This window comes from Panicum virgatum, chromosome 8K, assembly GCF_016808335.1.
Source record: "Panicum virgatum strain AP13 chromosome 8K, P.virgatum_v5, whole genome shotgun sequence".
Taxonomy (NCBI): domain Eukaryota; kingdom Viridiplantae; phylum Streptophyta; class Magnoliopsida; order Poales; family Poaceae; genus Panicum; species Panicum virgatum.
Genome location: NC_053143.1, coordinates 51,510,868 through 51,526,669, shown reverse-complemented (window position 1 = coordinate 51,526,669; position 15,802 = coordinate 51,510,868). Strand labels below are relative to the sequence as shown.

General features: G+C 46.7%; 4 protein-coding genes and 1 non-coding gene across 7 annotated transcripts in view; 2 read left to right on the top strand and 3 right to left on the bottom strand.

The window, feature by feature from the left end:
• On the bottom strand, window positions 1–1,158 carry LOC120645132. Its single transcript, XM_039921896.1, has one exon. It carries the CDS (start codon window positions 900–902, stop codon window positions 216–218), a length of 687 nt encoding a protein of 228 aa, XP_039777830.1. The 5' UTR covers window positions 903–1,158; the 3' UTR covers window positions 1–215.
• Window positions 1,159–1,322: 164 nt separating this feature from the next.
• LOC120645126 (F-box/LRR-repeat protein 4-like) lies at window positions 1,323–7,127 on the bottom strand. The gene is made up of 8 exons (XM_039921888.1): window positions 6,688–7,127; window positions 5,877–6,140; window positions 5,063–5,469; window positions 4,358–4,543; window positions 3,672–3,864; window positions 3,441–3,517; window positions 3,184–3,334; window positions 1,323–1,847 (listed from the first exon to the last, which is right to left on the bottom strand). The coding sequence occupies exons 1-8, from the start codon at window positions 6,997–6,999 to the stop codon at window positions 1,551–1,553; spliced, it is 1,887 nt and encodes a 628-aa protein (XP_039777822.1). The 5' UTR covers window positions 7,000–7,127; the 3' UTR covers window positions 1,323–1,550.
• A 205-nt stretch (window positions 7,128–7,332) lies between these two features.
• Window positions 7,333–7,416, top strand: TRNAL-UAA. Its single transcript has one exon. It is a non-coding gene; the product is annotated as a tRNA-Leu (tRNA).
• A 1,655-nt stretch (window positions 7,417–9,071) lies between these two features.
• LOC120645129 (laccase-15-like) lies at window positions 9,072–12,059 on the top strand. Its single transcript, XM_039921890.1, has 5 exons — window positions 9,072–9,381; window positions 9,481–9,871; window positions 9,977–10,096; window positions 10,194–11,219; window positions 11,477–12,059. The coding sequence occupies exons 1-5, from the start codon at window positions 9,265–9,267 to the stop codon at window positions 11,611–11,613; spliced, it is 1,791 nt and encodes a 596-aa protein (XP_039777824.1). The 5' UTR covers window positions 9,072–9,264; the 3' UTR covers window positions 11,614–12,059.
• The window catches only part of LOC120645131 (protein FRA10AC1-like), a 73,875-nt gene continuing 69,968 nt past the window's right edge, over window positions 11,896–15,802 (bottom strand). For 2 of the 3 annotated variants that reach the window (XM_039921894.1, XM_039921893.1), the window contains exons 5-11: window positions 15,556–15,595; window positions 14,914–14,959; window positions 14,412–14,470; window positions 14,229–14,296; window positions 13,924–14,034; window positions 13,776–13,840; window positions 11,896–12,249 (exon numbers count right to left, since the gene is read on the bottom strand). In XM_039921894.1, the coding sequence (XP_039777828.1) occupies window positions 12,170–12,249; window positions 13,776–13,840; window positions 13,924–14,034; window positions 14,229–14,296; window positions 14,412–14,470; window positions 14,914–14,959; window positions 15,556–15,595 (469 nt within the window). In that variant the 3' untranslated portion in view covers window positions 11,896–12,169. The remainder of the gene's footprint in view (window positions 12,250–13,775; window positions 13,841–13,923; window positions 14,035–14,228; window positions 14,297–14,411; window positions 14,471–14,913; window positions 14,960–15,555; window positions 15,596–15,802) is intronic. The other variant, XM_039921895.1, reaches the window with a different exon arrangement.

The window sequence follows — 15,802 nt, the reverse complement described above, 5'->3', positions numbered from 1 at the left end:
TCACTGCCATAGGATCATTTGTTGATCCATCCAAATCTGACGATAGATACTTCGTTACATCTATTCACAGTTTTGATTAGGATATCGAAGTCCTTCCATTGGACACATCGTCCAAACACACACAAACATAATGATCATCGTTGACACGCACACACTCGATGAGAGATCGAGCATTACGGGCATTGCATCGCCGATCGGTGCTCCGGCCAGATCGTTCACTTGTCCAGCGCCGGCTTGCTGCCGCGGCCGCCGAAGCTCCTCCTGCGCTCCTCGATGAAGGTGGAGGAGCGCTCGTTGATGTTGGACGGCACCCGCAGCACCGGCGGCATCCGCGGCCGGAGCCCGCTCCGCCTCGGCGGCGCCCGCTGCTCGTCTCCTCCTACCGCGCCCGCCGACGACACCTGCCGCTTCTTGAACAGCGACGACCTCTTCCGCTCCAGCGTCGCCGCCTCCTGCTCGGGCCGGTCCTCCTTGATCGTCACCGTCTTCCTCACCTTCGTGGCCTCCTCCTCCACCGCCACCGCCGGCGGTGCTGCCACCGGACCACCGTCGTCGGCCGCGGCTCCCGCCCTCTGCTCAGCAGGAACGTCCCTTGCCGTCGTCGTCGTTGCCACGGCGGTCTCTTCCAGGACGGTCGCGGCGCTGCCGTCGCCATGGCCGCCGAACTCGCAGTCGAACTCGGCCCTCTCGATCGGGATGGCGAACTCGTCTTCCTCCTCACCTTCCTCTTCTCCCCCCTCCGTCTGACGGTGGCCGCTGCCGCCGTCGCCGTTCTTAGGGCCGTCGGCGATGCTCTTCGCCCTGCTCATCGTCAGGTTCTTGGCCAGGAACGTCAGGAACCGGTCACACATGCCACCGGCCGCGCTCGTCGCCGGCTCGCTGCCGCCGCCGCCTTTCTCCATTGCTGCTGCTTGTGGTCTACCACCTGATGATTCTTGATGCCAAGATGGAGGACGCACACGTACACTTTATAGATATCTCGACATGGATGCATTCGGATAAGGAGCAACAAAGTAGCCGACAGCGTGGGGACGAAGCAGGCAGCGAGCACCAAAGAATCCATGCGTTCCTTGCAGCTGCAAGAGACGCCTGATGTTACCTGACGAACAAGTCTTTGGGAGACGAAAGACAGCAGGCGATTCCAGATTCTGCAGACGGCAATCCGTTTGGAATAATCACATGCCGAAGCGATGCAAAGCAGGAAGGTATCTCGTCGGCCACTGGAATAAGGAAAGTTGGCAAGTAGCCCCTCTGGTGAAAAGCACTTGGCATTGTAAAAAAAATCACATCAACGCTTCAAAACTTCCATTTAACTATCAGTGTACAATGGAGGCTATACCAGTTTGTTTATTCATCTGATTTTATCATCTGAGTAATCACTTTTGGGTAAATAGTCGGTACAACATTTTATTCTGTGCAACACTTGGAAGTAAATAGGTCATAAATAGTTCATACAACAACACTTTTTGAGCAACACAACACAATTAAAACTTTTTTGGGTAGGGTGTTGATACTGCACACAGATTTATTTGATTATTACCATTCTGAACTTAAAGCCCGGTAGAGAGGAAGGATAAGACGGGTCCTGCTCTCCGCCGGGACCTCTCGCTCACCTTCCACTCCTCGACAAGGAGCTTCTTCAGCCTGGAGCAGCACGAGATGATGGTCGCCACACCGGCGCTGGTGATATGCCGGCAGTAGACCATCTGGCATGACTCCACCTGCTGGCACCCTCTGACTAGATGGCCCAGACCGACGTCAGTCACCTCAGGGCAGTGGGAGAGCGCGATTTCTTTGAGCTTGGGGCAGCCTTCGCCTATCTCGGCAAGTGCTATGTCACCTATGACCTGCATGTTGAAGCAAGACAACGAGTCTATCAGACAAGAGGATGGAATAAGGATGCTCATGTTGCTAAATGTATGAACATAGAACTGTTTATGAACACGTTGCTATATCAGGGCAAACAAAGTATGTATCCTATTTCGCTAACTGTGGTTGGTTAACAAAGAACTGTCTATCAAAGAAACTTAAGAATTGAGATAATTCAAGAAAAATTTAAGGGGAATGTATCATGAGGTAAACATGTTCTTTCAAAATGAATGGGTTCAGTTAGAAGCTACAAGTTTTAAACACCTAGACACTGATGACACTGCTGATCCTTTGCATGAAAGCAACTAGTCCAAGGCAAGATGTGCTTGTTGGGTGATGCAGTGTTGGCACTCCCTCACACACACACAACACCCTCTTGCTTGCAGGTGGAGGAAGAAGATGAGAGGAAGGACTCAGGAAGAGCACACAAAGTGGAGCTGCTTTATCTCGTGAGCTGCAGCTGCTCTCCTCTTTATAGACAAACGGTCAAGGTGAGAATTTACAAGGTATGGCTCTATAGTACATTGTAGCCCCTACCTCCTCTTGCTACAGCTATCTACTATTACTAGTCACTGCTGCCATATAGTAACTTGCAGCCACTAGGAAGGACTCAGGAAGAGCACACAAAGTGGAGCTGCTTTATCTCGTGAGCTGCAGCTGCTCTCCTCTTTATAGACAAACGGTCAAGGTGAGAATTTACAAGGTATGGCTCTATAGTACATTGTAGCCCCTACCTCCTCTTGCTACAGCTATCTACTATTACTAGTCACTGCTGCCATATAGTAACTTGCAGCCACTATTATTTGCTACAGCCATCTGCCGCCCAAGTCAAAGGACCAGGCATGGCAAAACACAGGAGCAGGAGCTCCCACTACTGTACAAACATTGATGACAAGCAAGAGCAAGGGTAATTATCTAACATGCAGAAGAAATCATTTCTTGACAAACTTTTTATTGGCATAGCTGCTATATTTCTTGTATTTTACAGGGACAAAAATCCTTTTGTGTTTCCGTAATCTTTATATTCATTATGGATCCCTTATAGATATAAAGGTAACTATTCAAATTCTATATTTGTGGTTTACTGTATACCAGAGCAAACTTGTGGGTTGTGCCAGGTCTAGTACAGTGAAATGTGCTTCAAGTATTCTTTGGGGCAAAATGGAGGTAGCTTTCTAATTTGAAATCCAAAGAGCTTATTTGGTTGCGCATAGACAGCTTACTCAGAGTAAGGTGAAGGAGCATTATTTCTTTTTACACAAAGTTTGGATAATTTTCAAATAAGGAACGCAGTGACATAGATAAAACACATACCCGGAGAACACTTATATCCAGGAAGACTAAATCAGGGCATCCTCTGGCAATTGCAGTCAGCCCACTATCAGTAATTAGCGCGCACCCACACAAGTTTAACTTGTGCAGAGAGCAGTTTTCCGCGATTGCAGACAGCCCTGCATCAGATACCCTGAAAAGGGAGTTGAATATTCAAAACTAAAATAAAGTGGACAACATGGGAATGCCTAATAAATGTGACATGATATGGCACATCATAAATTCATGATTATATTTACCTCTCACAAAATTGGAGTGTTAACTCTCTAAGAGATTTACAATTCTCGGCAACAGATATCAATGTTTTGTCTCCTATCTGCATACCAAATGCATAAACTATAAGAATACGAACACAAAATCATTTATAATTCCAAACTGAACAGAACCAAACATAGAATGTAGTGAAAATATTGATATTTATCACCATGTTTTCTGAGCTTGCATCATTCATTGCAAGCTTGGAAAAGTACCTCATAACCACGCCGAATAGAAAGTTCTGTTAAGTTCTTACAGCCTTGAGCTATGTGGCACAAGGCATTGTCACTTATTCTTGAACAGTCAACCAAATAAAGACTCCTGAGAAGGGAGCAGCCTCTACCAATCTCCAGAAATGCAGTATCTTGGATTCTTGGGCAAAAAATTAGAGAGAGCTCCAAAAGGCCCCTGTTTGCGTTGGACTTTGAATCAATCATATATCATTATTGCAACAAAAAATTTCAACATTGATGAAAAAAATGAAGCTAAACAAATGAAAGAACTGTAGAAGCACAACAATTACATTTTCACTCACATTCAAAAATGTATGATAGCTTGTGTAGTTTTAAACTTGATAGGAAGCCAAACTGTGGGGATTCATTCTTTTAACATATTTGTTTAGTCCGTCCCTTCTTCCCAAAATACAGTTCCACTTACTTTAACTACAGCACATCCTGTTAATATAGGAGGAACTGTTCCAGAATAGGAGAATCAGAGAATGAATGCCTATTGAGTGTTAAGTAAAGTAAGGAAATTCCAATATATCAAGTTATCACCAAGGCAATTGCAGACCACCTACTTCAACTAAAGCAAATATATTAATATAGAATAACTGTTCCAGAAAACTGAAGTAAGGAAATTTCATTATTTCAATATATCGAATTATCACCAAGGAACTTACGGACACCATCGCCCAATGTGCTCCAGTGCAGCAGTTTCCATGTTCTGGCAACCATTGATCTTCAACCGTGCTAACTTTTTGCAGCTACGAGCTACATATTCAAGGCTGCTGTCAGTTAGTAACTGGCAGTCATTGAGAACAAGATCTGTTAGATTCTTGCACCCTTTCGCAATGGAAGAAAGACTCCTACAATTGAAAAAGTTGGTCAGCAAATCATTCAGAGAACCCAGAAATTAGTTGAAGCACAAGGTACAAGAAAGAAGTTTTAATGCATCATCAACACCTCCAGCTGCAGAGTACTTGATTAAATGAGAAGCATTAACTAGGGATACCTAACATCCTAGTTGCTTTAGATCAGTTCTACTACCATGGTTCACATTGTCTTGGTCTCACTCATCTTGTAATTCTGGTGTGTGTGTGTTTTGTAGCCTTGTTGGCTCTTGTGTAGTTATCCTTGAGGTTTGCTACTAGCCCTAGTAAAACTGGTTTTGCATACTTTCAAATATTAAGTAAACCTATTAATTCATTTAGTAGGATAAGCCAAGCTTAAATGTGATATACATCAAGATGAGAAACTATATATACGAATTTCTGTACCATAGCATATAGAGCTCAGTAAAAGTTGATACAGAAAAAACGAAAAAAGGACTTCAGGCATCTATAAATCATAACATTAGATTTGAGAGTGCAACTAAAATTGACTACCTGTCTGTAAATCGTTCAAAGTTGTTGAGTGACAAGCTTTCTAAAAGCGAACAAAATAAGCCAACAGCATCTAGGGCCTCATCCCCAGCACCAATACATTGTAGCTTTAACGTTTTTAACTGTCGGCAACCTTTAGCAACAGATATTACTCCATCATCTTGAATACGATCTGAGTCCACTGACAGGATTTTTAGGTTAGGGCAATGGGATCCAACAGCACGCAACGATGCATCAGTCAACCAAATACAAGTTGCAACAGAAAGAGAGACCAACGATTGCCCACAGCTCTTTACTAATCCAATCAAGCCTTCATCTGTGGTGCCTTCAACAAATCGCATGTTTAAATTCTTAAGTAGCTTGCATCCTTCCCCAATAGCAATGAGTCCTGGATCTCCAATATAGCAAGCCTGCAGTTAAAGTTTTCCTCAAGTTTCATCTAAAATATATTATAGGTCTACTTAAGAAGAATTATACGGATTAAGATTTGAGATGAATAGCAAATTGTGGATGGAACTAGACAAAAGGACCTTTCATAGCAGACTGCAAATGCTGTCATGCAAATAACTCTTTTGATTTAAATAATAAATAAAGAAAAACAATAATCGCCATGTCACCAGGAACAAAGTCTCCAATCAAATGTTTCAAGATAATGGTCCATCATATACCATATTACATGGACACACTACAATAGATATTGTAGATATTAATCCTTCATTCATAGTAATTACTTTTGTTGTCCCTAGAATAAACAAAAAAAAAAGGACCTGAACTTCCTGACACAGCAGAAGCTGTAGAATAGATAATACTGAATTACCTGAAGATCCAAAGAAGTCAAATTCTTGCAGTTCTCCGCTATGCTCACCAATCCTGTTGAGGATATGGCAGAACACCATATTAAACTTAATTTCTCAAGCCCTCTGCAACCCCTTGCGAGATGCGTCAAACCAACATCAGTCAAACAGCTGCGCTCTGATCCATCATCAACGGCTGGCTGGTCCAAAGGGAATCGGGCTATATGAATAGCATTTGATGCGAGGGGCAGTCTCCTCCGGCGCCGAAATGGGCTTGTACTATGCACCTGCATTCAAGACAAGTACTGAACGTATCATAACAAGGAACTTGAATAGCTTTGACAAAGACTATTAAAATTCTAAAAATTGGACACCTTTCGAAGAAGAAAAAATAATTGTACTAAAAACAAGGCCAGTAAATTAAGGTAGTATGTCCCTATCTTCAGCAGCAAAGTCGTTTTTACTGTAGAATTATTGGCAATTTTTCCAACACCCAAGGTGCATTCAAGCTAGTTAGTGAACAGAGACCGACAAAGTGCATTACTCTTACACTAGAAAATTCCCCTGCCGAATCATTGAAGATCCGAAGTCATCGAAAGAAATACTACGATATTTGGGGAAATGGTGCCAATTTCTGGCAAAATCCACTACACTCGCCAAGTTTCTCTCAAATATGACGCAGCAACAGCTCAAAATTCAGAGGTTCCTAAGGATCCCGATCCATATCACTACGTCATCGCCGGAAAGACGCGACATTTCTCACGCCCCGCGCGCGGCAGCACCAGCGGCGAGCCGGCAGCCAGGAGGATCCAGTGGGGGGAGGGAGGAACTGACCGGGCGTGCCCGGCGCGGCCGGGGCGCGGCGCCGCCGGCGCCCGCGGCGGTGAGGCGCTCGTCCACCGACACGTCGGCGAGCGCCGGGAAGCGCTCGGCGACGAGGCGGAGCACCTCGTCGGCGCGCTCTCCGGACGCCGCGAGGCGCGCGGTGCGGCGGGAGGCGCGCTCGAGGCGGCGCCAGCGGCGGCAGACGAGGGCGCAGGCGTCGAGGTCGCGCTTGCCGCCGCCGGGCCCCGCGCCGACGCGGCGGATCACGTCGTCGAGGAGCTCGTCGGGGAGCGCCGCGTTGATGAGGTCGGCGCCCCGCATCGTCGGCGGCCGGAGACGAGGGGTGGTGGCCGTGGTGGATCAGGGGGGGGGGGAGGAATGGGAAGCGGTGGGCGCGGGCGTGGAGTGAGATTTCGAGGAGTTGGAGGGGGCGGAGTGGAAGAGTCGCGCGGGAGGCGTGCGCGCGCGGTAACGTACTTTGTGGTTTCGTCCTCAAGGTATGCGGAAAACCCCCATCTGGGCTGGTCGGAAGACTCGGTGAGGGCACGAATGGAATATAGGTAAACATGTGCGGCTGGAATGCAACGTAGTAATAACTTGCGTACGGGGAATTATTCAGTTGTTAATTTTGTTTGGAGATCCAAATTCAACGCTGCTGGTTTGCCCGAGTGGTTAAGGGGGAAGACTTAAGATCTTCTGCACAATAAGTGCGCGTGGGTTCGAACCCCACAGCCAGCATTTCATTCTTTTTTTATAAACCTTTTTTTTTGCGAGGAATATAAACCTGTTTTTTTTGCGAGGAATATAAACCTGTTTTTATGCGTGCCATTTTAAAAATCTGAATGAATTTTAATCCTTTTTTCATAACATTTTTTCACCAAGTCTTTTGGTTTTCCAAAACTTTTTTAAACTCCTTATGACTTTATAAAACTTGCAACGTTTAAAAAATATTTAAAAATACACATTGACGCCTCCAGGTCGCCATGCCGATCGAGCAGACACAAGGCAAGTACAGGCCTCCATGCTATATCCTCAATGTCCTTTCATTCGAAATTATTTTCTGCTAATCTTTTTTTTAACGATCAAAATTGGCAATGACATGGAGAGACCGGTCTGATCGGTGCCTCGAAGCGGTCTGACCGGTTGAGACATCTGTAGCGGGTCTGACACGACCGACCGGTCTGATAGGTTGGTCTGACCGGTCTGCATAAGTTCGAGTATAACTAGAGTTTGTCATAGATTTAGATCTGTAAAATGATTCTTTGCGGGGCAAGACCTCCCCACCTTATAAATATAAAGGGCCACGGCCGATTGAGGGTATCTACTCGACCAAAAAATACAGATTTTATCTTTTCGCTTTTGTCCTATCTTTTTCAATATATTATTTGTTGTTCCTCCTTTGTTTCTACATCGATTGAGGGTGTTCTGGATGGCATGCCGACTCTAGAATAACCCTGCGTGCGCCGTCCCGACGGATCCTTCCGGGCAACGTTCGTTGGTTCATCACCGGTATGTCCGGTGACAACCAGTCTGACCGGTCTGCACAGGAGGCGCTGCAGCGAGCTTCTCCACGCGCCGCACGTTTGAGAGAGTTCGTGTGTTGGCTCTAGATTTGCATCAACACTTTTCATAGGACAGTTTGGTCATGCTGCGGTCACCCTACGCCCCTGCTTTTCATGGGACAACTTGGTCACGCTGCGGTCACCCTACGTCCCTGCTGGCTCACGTTTAAGTGTGTTCGTGTGTTGATTTTAGATTTGTGTCAACACTTTTCATGGGACAGCTTGGTCATGCTGCGGTCACCCTACGACCCCTGCTGGCTTCTTGTAAACAAAAATGCAGTGTCCCGAATGCTGAGGAGCACTGCAGCTCTGCCAATAACACTCATTGGGCCCTCACGCATGTTTTGCGTTTTAATTTCCATATAGCACTAAGCATTTGCGAGCCTCATGATTTTACCTGAGAGAGAGGCATAAGAAGAATTAGGCAGTAGTATATGACTGGGTTTAGCACACTGTGACGATACTTATTCAGTTAGACCGATGTGTGATACACTGTGACTGGCAACTCGCACGATGAGAAAGGGGAACTAAAATTAGGCCCAGAAAAGCTTACAACTTGGAGTTGGGCTTTGTCGTCCCCATGGGGCCAAACCTCCCTCTTTAGTCACCGGCTTACATTGCAAACTACTCTCTCCGTCTCAAAATAGGCTTACATTGCAAACTACTCTCTCCGTCTCAAAATAAATATAACTATAGAGTTCAAAATTTATTCCAAAAAAAATACTAACTTTGACTCACCACAAAAGACAATGCAATTTTTGGAATATTTTTGCAAAAGACAATGCAGCGGCTAATAACCCCTGGTTAGTCCAAACGAGATTTCCTGTGATGTATCCGAAGCGTTGATCGGCCGCCACCGTCCGATCCCTTTCGTCTCCAATATAATTTTGTCGTCGATCGGGTCAACCATTGCAGACGCCCGCGCAGTTCAGGTGTACTGTATCCCCGGCCGCCCAGCTAGCATCATCAGATCAACTAACTTATTACCGCAGGTCTGATCGTATATATAGGCGGCTGCGGCGACATGAGGAACAAGATCCAAGCTCATCTCCGATCCATGGCGGCCTCCATCCTCTGCGCGGCGGCCCTTGTCGCCATGGCTGCGGTGGCTGCCGGCGCCGTCGTCGAGCACACCTTTGTTGTAAGCCTACATGCATGCATGTTTGGTAGTAATTTTTCAGAAAGATTGTCATCAGAGAATTGGCCGCAGCCGTGAACTGAATCGTATTCATACATGTAGGTGAGCGAGGTGAAGATGGCGCACCTGTGCAGCGAGACGCTGGTCACCGTGGCCAACGGCCAGCTCCCTGGGCCGGCGGTCGAGGTCACCGAGGGAGACGCCGTCGCCGTCCATGTCGTCAACAAGTCGCCCCACAACATCACCATCCATTGGCACGGACTGAAGCAGCGGCTCAACTGCTGGGCGGATGGGGTGCCGTCGGTGACGCAGTGCCCCATCCGGCCGGGCCGCAGCTTCACCTACCACCTCAACGTCAGCGGGCAGGAAGGCACCCTGTGGTGGCACGCTCACGTCTCCTGCCTCCGGGCGAGCCTGCACGGCGCCTTGGTCATCCGGCCGCGGCACGCCTACCCGTTCCCCAAGCCTGACAAGGAGATCCCCATCGTTATAGGTTCTCTTGTTTTCTTTTTTTTTTACGAAACTGGTTCTTGTCTGCAAATTTGGAATCCGGCCAAGAGCACAAGTGTGAGTGATCACCTTGATGATGCCATGGCAGGTGAGTGGTGGAACCTGAACCTCGCGCAGTTGGCCAAGAACATGGAGGATGGGTACTACGACGACAGCTCCAACGCGACCACGATCAATGGCAAGCTCGGAGATCTCTACAACTGCTCCGGTAATCATCTCGATCTTCCTAATTAGTGATAACATTATTCTCTAGAGAAAAAAGTTACCTTTTCTCTTTATTTACTTCCTTCACCATGAAATTAAAGGTGTCGTGGAAGATGGCTTGGTGCTGGACGTGGAGCCCGGCAAGACCTACCTGCTGCGGCTAGTCAACGCCGCGCTCTACTCCGAGTACTACGTCAAGATCGCTGGGCACAGGTTCACGGTGGTCGGCGCCGACGCCAACTACGTCCGCCCCTTCACCACGGACGTCGTGGCCATCGGGCCCGGTGAGACGGTGGACGCGCTGGTGGTCGCCGACGCGGCGCCCGGCCGGTACTACATGGTCGCCGTCGGCGGCCAGGCGCCCAAGCCTGACATCCAGATCCCCGAGACCCGCTCCAGAGCGACGGTGCGGTACACGAGCAGCGGCGGCGAAGCACCGCCGGTGGAGCCGGAGATGCCTGACCAGCACGACTACATGGTCTCCTTCAACTTCCACGGCAACATGCGCAGCCTGCGCCACCCGCGTCTCCCGCCGGTGCCGGCGCGCCCCGACGAGAGCCTCTTCGTCGCGCTTCGCATGGGCTCCATCTGCCGGCGAGGCCGGTCGTCGTGCAAGAGGAGCGGGAGCAAGGAGTCCGTCATCGTGGAGACCATGAACAACGTCTCCTTCCAGCTCCCCGCCGCGTCGGCCGCTACGCCGCTGCTGGAGGCGCACTACCACCACCACCACCGCAATAACGGGACGACGGCGACGGCCGGCGGTCTGGACCAGCTGTACACGCTGCCAGACCGGCCGGCGAGGCCGTTCAACTTCACCGACCGCGCCCTGATCCCGTGGGGGCCCAACGAGGCGTGGCTGGAGCCAACGGAGAAGGCGGCGGTGGCGCGGCGGTTCCGGCACGGCGCGGTGGTGGACATCGTGTTCCAGAACTCGGCGGTGATGGACACCGACAACCACCCGATGCACCTGCACGGGCACGACATGTTTGCGCTCGCGCAGGGGCACGACAACTTCGACGCCGGGAGAGACGCGGCGAAGTACAACCTGGTGGATCCGCCGCTCAAGAACACGGTGCTCGTCCCCAGGCTTGGGTGGGCAGCCGTCCGGTTCGTCGCCGACAATCCAGGTGGGTAGGCAGGGCACATTGCATGGTTTCTTCACCCAACCACTCTAGTAGTACGTGTCAAACTTGAAACTCTTTTGGTTTAGAATTCAGAGCAACATTAGAAAACTGGAAAGATAGAACCAAAAAAGTCCATCTTACAATCCCAACAATTCAATTTGAGCGTCAAAAAGTTTGACTTGTATGGTTTTCTTTTAGTATATGTGCATACTCATTGTTTTAGAGGCGAAGTCTTATGCTTGTTCTCTTCTTTTTTTTAGGGGTGTGGTACATGCATTGCCACTACGAGCTGCATGTGTCTATTGGCATGGCTGCCGTGTTCATCATAGAGGATGGGCCCACGGTGGACTCAGCGCTTCCACCACCGCCTGTGGATTTTCCAAAGTGCGATCAATAGTCTAGGGTAATATCAGGGGCGAAGCTAGAGCTAAATCGGGGGAAGCTCTTTGATTTATAAGGTGAAAATTTGATAGTTAACACTGAGTTTTCGTTTCGGCGTGGGTGCCCGGGCACCCACCCGCCCCTGGGTAATATGGATATTGTGATGTCTCAGCATGTGCACTTATATTATTATGTTGAAAAGAGGTTAGTCCTTTTTTCATATCGTTGATAACTTGTACCAGAGGTGCGTGATGTGGTCAGGCACACTGCAGGGCTGCAACTGTTTCAAACATGCATGTAACCAGCAGTTCAAGTACTTTTTGGCCCATGATCGTGTTGAATCCCGTTACAGTTACATGTCAGCCGACTACCCAGAAAGTGATGCGAAAATGAAACAGCACATAATTACAGACAGCGCGCCTACATTGACTTGTAGTCAAAGCGTATCAAGGGTTGGATTTGCAAAGACTCGATACTCCATTACTAATGGCTTTGTTGCAAGATCCGTGTTTTTTTTTCCTTCCAAAGAGCATGGAAGAGCCTTTTTTTTCTAGTCACTAAAGATGATCAGATCATGGGAACATGCCTTCGAGGAACTCCTCGAAACCTTCATCGTTGTTTCCTGAACTCCTTGAAGAAGCTCCCGTCCGATCTGCAGAATTTTGGCAAGAGTTAGTTTCACGACACTGGAATTTATGGCATCCCTAAATCAATAGAAACAGACAATATACATTCAGGAGCACAGAATAATCGACAAAGCCCAAGGCTATCACAGGTTCTGGTGAGCCCACCTCCAGGCATATGTTCTACCGAGCCCAACACCAAACATTTGACTACATGAACAACCACAAAGATCTGATGTTCCCATTAGACCCTGTTAGCAAGGCTTGGGATCAACCATGATCTGGGCCCATTCCAAGGTGGAAACCACACACAAAGTTACTCTGAATCAAGTGAACTCAATATTTCGGCCAAAAATCGAAAAGGTGCTGTTTGGATTTCAGGAAAAGGATGGAGGGAATGGGATATGGCTGCTAGTCCTATGTTTGGATTTGGGGCATGTTATCAGAGGAAGGTTTGCGAATGGGATATGAAGTGCTCCTATCCCATTAACTGAAACCCAGTGGGAGGGGTGTGTTTCAATTGGGATAGGGAGAATAATAGAATATTAAGATCAGGTTAGTCCTTAATTCTAGAGATTATTTTCTTAATTGTCAAGTCTCCTCATCTATATAAGGACAGCATTTTATCTCCTTTCAAGCAATCAAAGAAGAACTAATACCAAGTCCCTCAACTCAATAGTCTGGTCTCCCTCTAAGCTGAATTCGCCCGGCTATCTTTCCGTCGAGGTCTGCAGTCTACCCCTTTGGCATGTGACCCTTTCTCTTAACCAAACCTAACAAATCCTAACTTGACAAGGTGTCTAACAGTGCATGTTAGTTTGTACACTCCAGATATATGGCACCTTTGCTACCACGATTGGGCACCAGACACCACAGCCATGCCATTTTTTATAATTTTAACTTTTCTATTTTTTTCTTGACCAACATTGTATATTGTTTTGTTTTCAGTGTAGTGATTTTCGGTCAACAGTGTAGTGATTTTTGGTCAAGGGCATCTGCGCCCAAGACGGCAGGGCCCCGGCTACGAAGTTCGTAGCCTTGATCGGTAGCAGCGCTAGGGATTTCACCTGAGCGCTCAATGGTGAAGGGGATGACATTAAGAGGAGAAGAGGGAGACTAGGAATGGGTTTTCTTTCTTGATTCCAAACAGTACTGATTACATCAAGATATAGGCACTTGGCCTGCTAAACGAAGGTAACAAACCCCTTGATTCTAGCTTTCCTTGCATGCCGATCTGCATGGCTTCTTTCCTAAACTCCCACCTAGCCACTCGGCGCTGGCGGCTTGCGTCAAGATCGCCGTTGTTGGCCACTAGAACACAGGTCCGGCGCCGGTAGTGTCGGCCTCACATGACATTTTCACACCCACAACTCCAAAATGATCAAAAGGAACATTCTCCCATGTGGTTGATTAGGCCACAAGGATGTTAATAAAACCCCGTTTTGAGGTTTATATGCCTGAGGAATTTTTACTCTGGTAGCCAAACAAGCACCACTGCCCCCCAAACCCAGCAATGTGCTTGACCACACAAAAAGGTGACTGCAATCATATGTACCTTTTTTCTTTCTTCTATCTTTCTCAGCCTCATCATCTGAGGTATCGTCACTTTCCTCATGTTCTCTGCAGTTTGAACAACCAACTCAAAGAATGTAGGTAGGGTAAAAAATAGTGCGGTAGTGAGGGTGGACAAAAACTAGAGGTACCTCTTTCTCTTGTCCCTGTCTTTTAATTCGATTTCCTTTTCACCAGAAAATTCTTTTTCCTTCTCTTTCTCTTTATCCCTTTGCCTTTTATAAGCAAGCTTTTCTGCACATCTTTCATAATGTACTATAATCAGGCTAAATAACCAATTTGGCACTTGCTTGAACAAAAAGAAAGCATAATAGACACAGCAAGATTCAGTGATCCAAGGAATAGTTCAAGAAATACAAATATCATGATAAGCACAGAAGTGCCAATGAAAAACTGGTTCAAAGAAATGTTATAATGGAACAGTGGATTGACTAACCTTTTGCAAGCTACCAACTTCACTAGTGCTTGTTTCTGCTCCCCTGCTTCAACATAAGAAAAATTCACCTGAAGAAGAGAGAAGGAAAAAAAAAGGTAAGGGCTATCGCTACAGTTGAAACTGCTAATAAAATGTATTTTACACATTATAGGATCAGCAGCTAGATACTAGCAAAGAACATGCCTCATAACTACCTAGCCCTTGTTTTTCATCACAATGCCTATTGCCACAGACAAATTGCCCTGCAAAAGAGCATATTCTGGTCATCCCTGAAGATTTTTATATTGATTCAGATCAAAGGAATAACTGATCTTGTTTAACAGATTACACAATTTCAAGAAAATACCTGCATTCTCTGATATCTTACTATAATATGAGGAGAGAACTATAATAATGACTTTCAAAAACAGGAAATTCAGTTCTGATCTGTTTTGGAGTTTGGTGGTTGTTTGGTGCAAGCACCCCACCTTGCACTGAAAGATATACAGCTAAATAAAAAAAGACAAGTATGCCTAATAATGTAAACAAATGAAGCTTTAAGCTCTGTAACCTCTAATTGCATTTTCTCTAAATACCTTTTTATGTTCTAGATTTCCAATTGAAAGGCCTGTTGCTAGCAAAACAATATACTTTTCAGGGAAATCATTTTAGATGGAATTTAACAGACAGGGTTACTGGAGAATACCTTTGCCAGATATCACTTCGTTTTCTGTTCTCCACCTCAATCCAATCTGTACAGAAGATACCCTTATTAGATGCAATTCAAATCCAGTACTACAACTGATGACTGCCATATCCAGTACTACCCTTATTAGATGAAATCAGTTGTAATACTGGATTTGAATTGCATCTAATAAGGTTCGGGGGGGGGGGGGGGGGGGGGTGGGGGGGGGGGGGGGGGGGGGGTAGTTGGACATCCACTCATCGTCCTATCAAGAGTACGCATGACTGCCATATCATTAATACTTGTTCACTTCTGAACTACAAGGATAATCAGCATTTGTGCATGCCTGCCAGAACTTAATAAGTTGATATAAAAAATGGGTGTGTGGGCAAGCATGGTTCTTGCATATGCACGTTGACGCAAATCCCCAACCAAGAAGAACAATCATCTTGTTATTCCTTCCCAAGCATTAATTTATGAAATGTAAAATCAAGGTCACAAAAGAATCAATTGGCAGGATACCATTATTGCCTTTAGATGAATGTCCCTCTAAAAGTCCTGCTACAAGCACTCTTCCTTTTCTATAGCATTCAAGTGCAAAGGAGAAACCACATGTTTCCATCACGAAATCATATTCATTGACGCAGGGTTCAAGTACCATACCTTTCCTTTTTTGTACTGGGTCATGTCAGCTATGCAATACCTGCCTCAAGTTAAGGGCCCTAAGCACAGTTGTGTTAAGTCTTAAAAAAATTACAAAGTATAATAGTACAGAGCCCATGACATACAGCTCCCTTTTATACGGGCACTGATCAATCCTGGTTGACACTTGACAGAAAGCATGAAGTGCTCAAGTCTTAACACAGGCGAGCGTACTAATGCAGAGGACACCAACAGATATATGCCCTTT